This window comes from Apis dorsata, unplaced genomic scaffold, assembly GCF_000469605.1.
Source record: "Apis dorsata unplaced genomic scaffold, Apis dorsata 1.3 scaffold_348, whole genome shotgun sequence".
Lineage (NCBI taxonomy): Eukaryota > Metazoa > Arthropoda > Insecta > Hymenoptera > Apidae > Apis > Apis dorsata.
The window spans coordinates 118,881-128,349 of NW_006263615.1; the positions used below are offsets into that span (position 1 = coordinate 118,881).

At 40.7% G+C, this 9,469-nt stretch overlaps 1 protein-coding gene across 1 annotated transcript in view; it reads right to left on the bottom strand.

Moving 5' to 3' along the window:
* Window positions 1–54: 54 nt before the first annotated feature.
* LOC102673378 overlaps window positions 55–9,469 on the bottom strand; it is a 75,340-nt gene continuing 65,925 nt past the window's right edge. The window contains exons 5-9 of the mRNA XM_006618318.2: window positions 2,821–2,988; window positions 2,249–2,454; window positions 1,684–1,846; window positions 1,340–1,525; window positions 55–1,191 (exon numbers count right to left, since the gene is read on the bottom strand). Of these exons, the coding sequence (XP_006618381.1) occupies window positions 988–1,191; window positions 1,340–1,525; window positions 1,684–1,846; window positions 2,249–2,454; window positions 2,821–2,988 (927 nt within the window). The 3' untranslated portion in view covers window positions 55–987. The remainder of the gene's footprint in view (window positions 1,192–1,339; window positions 1,526–1,683; window positions 1,847–2,248; window positions 2,455–2,820; window positions 2,989–9,469) is intronic.

The window sequence follows — 9,469 nt, forward strand, 5'->3', positions numbered from 1 at the left end:
AAAACGATGTCACAATTTAATCGACCAAACTCCATGCGCTTCAGAGATTATTTCTTTGTCTATAAAATTTGTTTAAAGAAAAAAAAAAGGAGAAAGGAAAAGAAGACGGTGACTATATAAATAGTTGGAAAAGATTCATCGTAAACGCGACATAGGAAATATGTCGATATTTGTTCACGGAAGTTGGGAGAGGGAAAAGAAGGACGGTAAAAATCATTGGGCCGTTTGATTCGTTTAAAAGGTGTCTCTGTCGACTTCACTTCGAACGCTAGAGTGAGTCGTTCTGCGCTGGTGATTAAAGTTAAATTAGTAGAAGAGCAACGAAGACAGAGAGAATATTTTCGCGTGATGTGCGCCTTCTGTTTTAGTGCGGCTGCTATGTTAGCTAGGACAGCGTATACCGGACTAGTATACAATATTTATATAATATATAATATAATAATAATATAATATATATATATATATTAAAGTTAATCCTAAGGATTCGTGTCGCTTCGTTTCAATTTTTTTCGGGCTAGGCTTGGATTTCTCTAAAACTTATTTTAGGTCCCAACACGTGCTTCTAACAGAACACAACAAGTTCACGATAAATAGAGAGGTAAATTCGAAAGTTTAAACAATCGTTGAACGAGTTGTATGAAAGAAAGGATGGCAAGATCTCTAGAATAAATTGATAACAATGGATCGACGAATTGGAAATCACGTATTCAGACCTATCGTGTTCTCAGCTATCTTCTCGAAGAAGCGATAATTAGCAAAAGGCAGTTTGAGCAAAAATCTCTTGTAAATTCCACCTAAATTCTTCGTACATCTCGTTGTACACACCGAGGTCGTGTAACGTAGAGAACCGATTATATTATTGGTCAAATTTTCTTTAATAATAGACCATTCGTGTGTCCATTCGATCGCCTCGCTACAAAATAGCGCGGTTACAGTTTTTTTCGGACTATTCGATATCCTCTCCCCACGCTTTTTTGCTCGAGCAGCTTAACTGCTGTGACTGTACGCCGTGTTCGTGTAAGGTCCGCTGTAAATGGACGAGCCCGTCGTCGATACGGTCTTGTGCCGTCTCTTCGTCAACAGTACCAAAATGGCCGCAACCACCGCCAGCATGAGGATCAGACCCGCGATCGCGATGCCGATGGCGAAGCTCCTTTGCGATATGCAAAAGCTGTTCGGATCGTCGACGGTCTGAAACGAATTAGAAAATTCAGATTCGTGAGAGAATTTTAAAAAGAGGGAATATAAAAAATTAATGAATTTTCTTGGAAAAGTACTACCATTGAATCACAATTGCTTTTCCTCTCTAGGAAAGCTGTTGAAAGAATACAGGTCTTACCCTTTCTCTGAACACGTCGTCGGTGAAGTCCGACTTGGAAGCAACGTCTGACGCTTCGTTCACGTACAAACCGCTGTAAACCTCGATAGTAGCCGGCGTCCCTCCGTCCAACCCCTCCACGCCTTTCACCGTATCGTCGTTGACAGTGTCCCTGCGTCGTCTGGATATCGAATTACACGCAGGTGGCTACAACACAACGAAGGATCCCTTTTTGGAATCTTTCCAAACAACGAACGCCTAAGAGTCTAATAAGAGGTGGTTTTTGTTTACATAGTATCGGATTACAAGATAACGAGGTAAACACGTGAAACTTGGAGAACATTCGAGAGAATTCGTATTTTTACCGTGTTGCTGCATCCTCCATCGTGTTTCACGCATAATCTGACGTTGCATTGATAGTAAACGCTCGCTGTATAAGGGAACTTGTGCGCCTGGAAATCGACCTTTGCCTCGGTTTTATCCTCGTTGTACGTGAATTCTCCCATGATTTCACCGTCGACCGGGCATCTGCAACCAATAATCCCCCTTTTAAAACTCAACTCATTCTTTTTTTCATTTCTTTTTTCTCGAAAGATCGGAGGATCCGAAATTTGCGCGCATTGTAGACCGAGTCGAAGGAGGGGAGGGAACACAATCGTGCGCGCGAGCGTATCCGATGCGTATTTGCTCGTGACGAAGGAGAGGCGAACCGGGAGGGGTTTTTTCGTCGCTCCTCCTTCCCCTCCGTTTGAATAATTCATTCAATGCCCCGATCTACGCGCGCATTCGCAATTTATTCACGCCGCGAATGAGAGAAGAATCGAGCTCTTTCCTTCTCTTATTTTATTACTTATTTCCTCGAAGAGGATCGATATCGATTTTCAATCAACGATCGGGAAAAATAATATTAAGAGGGGAGAGGAAGATTACCCTTGGTCGTTTATGAGCCTCTGCTCGCCCCATCCCAACCCGTCGCGCACCAGGCAGTCGGATATCTTGAGGCCGAACATTTCCTGTTTGTCGATGTTAATGACCAAGGTCAAAGGATCCCCGATCTTCACGTTTTCCGCCACTTGATGCCTCGTCGGATCCCCGCTGAAGATCTTCATCGTGCATCCCGGCATGGGAGCCGTTGCCTGTCACACACGTAAACACACGTAAAACGCAATTTATTATTTATTCATCCACGAGAACGACGTTCTCTCCTCGCGAGCGATCGTTCGCCCCCTTCCGTCCAATCGCTTCGTTTCCATTTTTTGCCGGTGGACAAGAAAAAGCGCAACGATGGCGGCGACGACGGCGCTTGCCAGCCGTGTATAACCGCTAAATTGGAAAATAGAGACTCGTACAAGCCTCGAATGGTATAATCAGCGTTTGATTCTGAGGGGAGAGGGGAAGGGTTGGTATCAAGCGATTTATAGCCGGCAAATTGAACGGATGTGTGTCTTGTTGAATAAGGAGGAGGTTTTAGAGAGGAGGGAACGGAGGTTGGTTTTACCTACCTGGAGCGGTAGGGATTGCAGCATGGCCACGTGGGTTTGATCGTTCGTTACCACTTTGTCCCTCGTTTGATATCGGCATCTCACGTGGAAACCCCTGCCCTGATTCGTGACCAGCTTCAGGTGCGGCTGGACAACTATCGTGTTGAAGTACTCGATACCTCCGTCGTCCTGCGAACGAAATTTCAAATTTCAATTATTTACACGTTCGTGGCGAAACAAAAAAGCGTTCTTTTTTGAAGAAGAGTCACGACGAGAGCTAGTGCAATTAATATCAATTTCGGGCGATATGAGAGGCATCATTCGCGTCAGGAAATCGGATATCGAAATTTGAAATGGTTTTGCGCGCCACTGGGAGAAAACGGGGAAAAAAACGGTGAGAAAGATTCAAAGTCAGAAATTTTAATTTAAAGAAAGTTCGATGGAATCGCTCGACGAAAATCCGATCCAGAAGAATTGGAAGAATAGATATCTATCCTAAATGAAACGATTAAAAATTTTTTACCCGATTTACATAATAAAATTTGGAAAGAAAGGAAGAAAGAACTTATTTGCACACTTGATATGTTCGGATAAAATCGAGAATCATCGATGTAACGAGTCCAAAATATCAATCGTCCATTTCTCTTTTTTGTTATATATATATTTTCCCTCGAGCTATCTCCGTTTTCGAGGAACGGAGACAAGGCAAGGTAAATCGAGAGGCGTGCCATAATAGGCGATTCTTATCCGCACCGCCTATATTGTTCGTCGAAGGAAGCGAGTTAAACGAAGCCGGGTCCTCGCGCCGTTGCAATTCTCGTTTACGAGCGTTTCGGTGACGCCGATCACGTTTCCCCTCGCGAACAATCCGTCTGTCCTTGCGCACCCCGCTAGCAAAAACCGGACCATTCGCTTCCCTTCTAGTTCGTTCCTGTCCCGAGCCGAGAAAGGAGCGCCACTCTTCGTCGTTTCTTCTCCCCTCCTCCTCCTCCTCCCCACCAGTAAGCCCACTTTGTTCCAACGCCAACTCGTTTCCCTTTCGTCCAGAGTTGGACATCGGTTAAAAAAATTTCGAGTGGAAAAAATTACTCGTCGAAATAAAAATTAATTTATATTATTACGGTCGACCTCAATTTTTCTCAACTATTCGCGATTATTGCTACGAGGTTTCTAACGATTTCAATTAATCGAAGTAACTTTATTCTGAAATGAAACTTCAAACTTGTCAAATTTTAACTCCGTCACGCGTTGCGAGTCGAGCTCGGAAATCGGATGGTTCGTTTAAATCGATCTCGAGGTATTCCTTATGAAAAGTTATATTCGTCGTGGAAAGGAATAGTTTCGTAGGCTTTTTTTCTTCTTCTTCGTAATTCGCTATTTGGTATTAACCATTTAATTTTCCACGTCGATTAACTCTCCTTTTGGCGCATTCATGCGTGCTATCGAATCATTATCATTAATGCGAACGATAATCGCCGCTAATGAGTGTAATTCGCAATCGAAACGCTTCCTGCTAACGGACGGACAATAAGTGTAATCGAACGACCGCGATGCCCGTTCTTAGGGAACAGGGACAATTATCCGTAAGCGATTCCCCGGCCACGATTACGCGTTTTGCTCGTATTCCAACGATTTTCCATACGATTTTCGTTTCGACATATATATATATTGAAATCGATCGATTTCACGATCGATTATCGTTAATTATCTCGATCGAAAGAATAAGATAGTTTGACGTGTATAAATAGATATATATCCGTGAGGAGTATCGGTGGTGGAGGAGGCGAGACATTGTAAGGCAAGAAGCGCGACCTTGGCAAGATCTTCTTCCGAGAAACGTGGAGCCGTGTTCGCCGTTCTCCACGCGATATCATTATCGTCATTAACGTGTTAACGCAACGCGGATTAATTGTCCTCGTCTCTCGTTTCATATCTCCTTCCCTTCGTTGGATTGTTAATCGCTAACGAAGCGCGATATATAAAAAAATATATATTCTCTCGAATTAATCGAGATAGTAGATCTTATCTCCATTCTTCTCTGAACAATCTCTCGATTCTTCGAGTAACGAATAATCCACACGGTATCATATTCGAAACGATCAGATCGAAGAGGAAAAAGAAGAAGAAGGAGAAGAATCTTTAATTTTCGAATCGATCGAAGAAGGAATAATTTTACGCGGATGATGATGATAGGAGGAGTTTGGAAGGGGCGCGACCACTTCCTTTCTCTTCGACCACTTTCGAACGAGAGCGAGAAAGGGGGGAGGTGGGAAGGAAAGGCTGGGCGAAAATTCTCAAGGTACACAGGGTATATCGAGCAGGCAACGACCTTCGACGAAGCTCGCCGTCCGACCTCAGCAAGGATACTCGCAATCTGCGCGGTGCATCGGCCCGTGCCTCGTCAGAGACTCGCTCAGTTTACGTTTCGCACCTACCTAGCAACCAAACGGGCCACCGATTTTTACGGTTAAACATCCTCGATCCCCCTCTATTTCGTTCGCAAAATTTCCCTCGAAACGTACGTCGCGATAGCTCTTCTATTTATAAGATTCTTTTTATCGGGGATCGGTATATCTGAATCGCATTGTTGCCAAGTTTTTGTCACAACATCGCGGACCCCTTCATGCGTACTTTATTCACAAAATTTTCAAGAAAAGATATGTCTTTACAAGATTTCTCGTCGAAGGGGATACTCTGTTTACAGACAAGATTTTTCGATCATCGTATTCTGAATCGTAATTTTTACGGTTTAATGTAAAAAAAATGCGTACTTTATTCACAAAATTTGCAATAAAAGATATGTCTTTACAAGATTTCTCGTCGAAGGGGATACTCTGTTTACAGACAAGATTTTTCGATCATCGTATTCTGAATCGTAATTTTTACGGTTTAATGTAAAAAAAATGCGTACTTTATTCACAAAATTTGCAATAAAAGATATGTCTTTACAAGATTTCTCGTCGAAGGGGATACTCTGTTTACAGACAAGATTTTTCGATCATCGTATTCTGAATCGTAATTTTTACGGTTTAATGTAAAAAAAATGCGTACTTTATTCACAAAATTTGCAATAAAAGATATGTCTTTACAAGATTTCTCGTCGAAGGGGATACTCTGTTTACAGACAAGATTTTTCGATCATCGTACCCTAAATCGCGTTATAATTTTTACGGTTTATTCGTAAAAAAAATGCGTATTTTATTTACAAAATTTTCAAGAAAAGATATGTTTCTTCCATTTAAAAGATTTCTCGATTCGTGATCGGTATAGCGGTATATCTGAATCGCATTGTCGCCAATTTTTACATCGCGGACTCCTTCATGCGTATTTTATTACAAAAAATTTTCAAGAAAAGATATGTTTTTTTCATTTACAAAATTTCTCGCCGAAGGAGATATTCTGTTTACAGATTTTTCGATCATCGTACTCTGAATCGCGTTGTACTTTTTACGATTTATTCGTAAGAAAAATGCGTACTTTATTCACAAAATTTTCAAGAAAAGATATATTTCTCCCATTTAAAAGATTTCTCGATTCGTGATCGGTATATAGCGGTATATCTGAATCGCATTGTCGCCAACTTTTACATTGCGAAAGGAATACTCTATTTACAGACAAGATTTTTCGATCATCGTACCCTAAATCGCGTTGTAATTTTTACGGTTTATTCGTAAGAAAAATGCGCATTTTATTTACAAAATTTTCAAGAAAAAATATGTTTCTTCCATTTAAAAGATTTCGATTCGTGATCGATATATCTGAATCGCATTGTCGCCAACTTTTACATCGCGGACTCCTTCATGCGTATTTTATTACAAAAAATTTTCAAGAAAAGATATGTTTTTTTCATTTACAAAATTTCTCGCCGAAGGGGATATTCTGTTTACAGATTTTTCGATCATCGTATCCTGAATCGTAATTTTTACGATTTAATGTAAAAAAAATGCGCATTTTATTTACAAAATTTTCAAGAAAAGATATGTCTCTTCCATTTAAAAGATTTCGATTCGTGATCGATATATCTGAATCGCATTGTCGCCAACTTTTACATCGCGGACTCCTTCATGCGTATTTTATTACAAAAAATTTTCAAGAAAAGATATGTTTTTTTCATTTACAAAATTTCTCGCCGAAGGGGATATTCTGTTTACAGATTTTTCGATCATCGTATCCTGAATCGTAATTTTTACGATTTAATGTAAAAAAAATGCGTATTTTATTCACAAAATTTTCAAGAAAAGATATGTTTCTTCCATTTAAAAGATTTCTCGATTCGTGATCAGTATATATCGGTATATCTGAATCGCATTGTCGCCAACTTTTATATTGCGAATCCCTTCATGCATATTTTATTACGCAAAATTTTCAAGAAAAGATATATTTTTTTCATTTACAAAATTTCTCGTCGAAAGGAATACTCTGTTTACAGACAAGATTTTTCGATCATCCCTGATCGTACCCTGAATCGCATTGTAACTTTTACAGTTTATACGTAAAAATCGTGCGTACTTTATTCACAAAATTTTCAAGAAAGAAAAAATATATCTGTTCCATTTACAAGATTTCTCGCCGAAGGGGATACTCTGTTTACAGACAAGATCGTACTCTGAATCACGTTATAACTTTTACGGTTTATACATAGAAATCGTGCGTACTTTATTTACAAATAGATATGGAAGGATATATACAATCCATTCCATACTCTATTTATAGATTTGTCGCGTTCGATACATGGCAGTTCGCGTTGTAACTTTCACACGTGAGAATCTCCTGAACTCCTTCGTGCTTCGTGCGTTATTCACAAAATTCCTTTCAAGAAAAAAAGGATACGATATGAAAGGATACAACCCTTTCCATATTTTATTTACAGACAAAATTTCTCGGTACACCGCACTTTAAATCGCATTAATCGCATAAATTCTAACTTTTACCGTTTATACGTAAAAATCGTGGACCCCTTTCGTGCCTACTTTATTCACAAATAGATATGAAAGGATACAACCCCTTCCATACTCTATTTATAGACAAGATTTCTCGTGAGATTCACTTGAATCGCGTTGTAACTTTTACACGTAAAAATCGTGGCCCCCTTCCTGCGTACTTTATTCACAAATAGATATAGAAGGATACAACCCCTTCCATTCTCTATTTTTAAACATTATTATTAGACAAGGTTTCTCGTGTTCGTACTTTGAATCGCGTTGTAACATTTACACGTAAAAAACGTGGCCCCCTTCCTGCGTATTTTATTCACAAATAGATATAGAAGGATACAACCCCTTCCATTCTCTATTTTTAAACATTATTATTAGACAAGATTTCTCGTGTTCGTACTTTGAATCGTGTTGTAACATTTACACGTAAAAAACGTGGCCCCCTTCCTGCGTTCTTCATTCACAAAATTCCTCTCAAGAAAAGTAAGATACCCCTCTCTCGCAACCCCTTCCATTTCTCGAAAGAGTGGAACCGTGGACTTTATGGATTATTCTTAAAACTCGATTTCAAGAAAAGAAGAAATACGTCACAATCTTCTCCCATACTCTGTTTCCACACAAGATCTCTGTGTGGTCGATACACCGCGCTCTGAATCGCGTTGTCATACGATCGCCTCGACTCGAAAAGGAGGATCGAAGGCAAAAAAAAAAAAAAAAAGATCGCCTCCTCTTCCTCTCCCTTTCTTTTTTAGAATTGTATCCTCCTCCTCCCCTCTCCTGGAAAGACCACCCCGGACGAACATGACGGATTTTTGCGATCTCCCTCCTCCCAACGCGTGCACTTTTATGCGGTTTTATACATCCTCCACCTCATCCCCTCGAGCTTATTATCCAACTGGGAAATTCCCGATGGCTCGGTTTCCTCGAGTTATGCGGTTCTTTATATATAGCAGACCCCAACCTGCACCTTTTTACGCTCTCCCCTACCGCTCCTCCTGTACCAGTTCCTTCTCTACTCCCGGCATAAATAGATTCCTCGAGAGGAAGGCTCGATCGGTAAGTTTGTTAGCGGTGATCGAGTGGACGTTAGGGAGGGGCGATTTTTGAAGATCGGCGGCGATCGATGACGGTGGTGGCGGTGTAGCAGTTGTAGCACCGTATTTAACCGCAAATTGTGAGGATCATTATCGAAGGTCGATAGGTATACACGAGTGTGCGGTTAGGAGGATACACGATTAATCCTATCCTGGTCGTCGTTACGTAATAACACCTGGTCGTCGTTATCCATCTTCACAATGCACAATATACAATGCAAATCTTATTCCCTCTCTTTGAACGCAACCGTGTACCCTCTGTTCAAACGAATATTACGAATTCCAAGTATACGCGACGAGTAAATCGGAAATAACGATTATAGAAGAAAGAAAAAAAAGAAGGGAAAAATCCTTCGGATAGTTGGTCGTACGAATGATCAAACAGACAGTGTGTAAAGTAGGTGGATATAGATAGGGGATAGTAGAGATAATATTTACTCTCGGCCTCGGGAATATAGCGAAGAGGAGTTTCTTCTTCCCCCGCCGGGGAGGAATGCGGTTATTCTCTCACGGAAAGGATCACGGAAGAATCGTTGAATTAGCCGAGGAAGGAGGAGGAGGAAGGAGGAAGGAGAAAGAAACAGTCGGCTCGAAACAGAGTCTTGATATATTCGACTCGATGTGCCCTTTACTCCCCCCCCC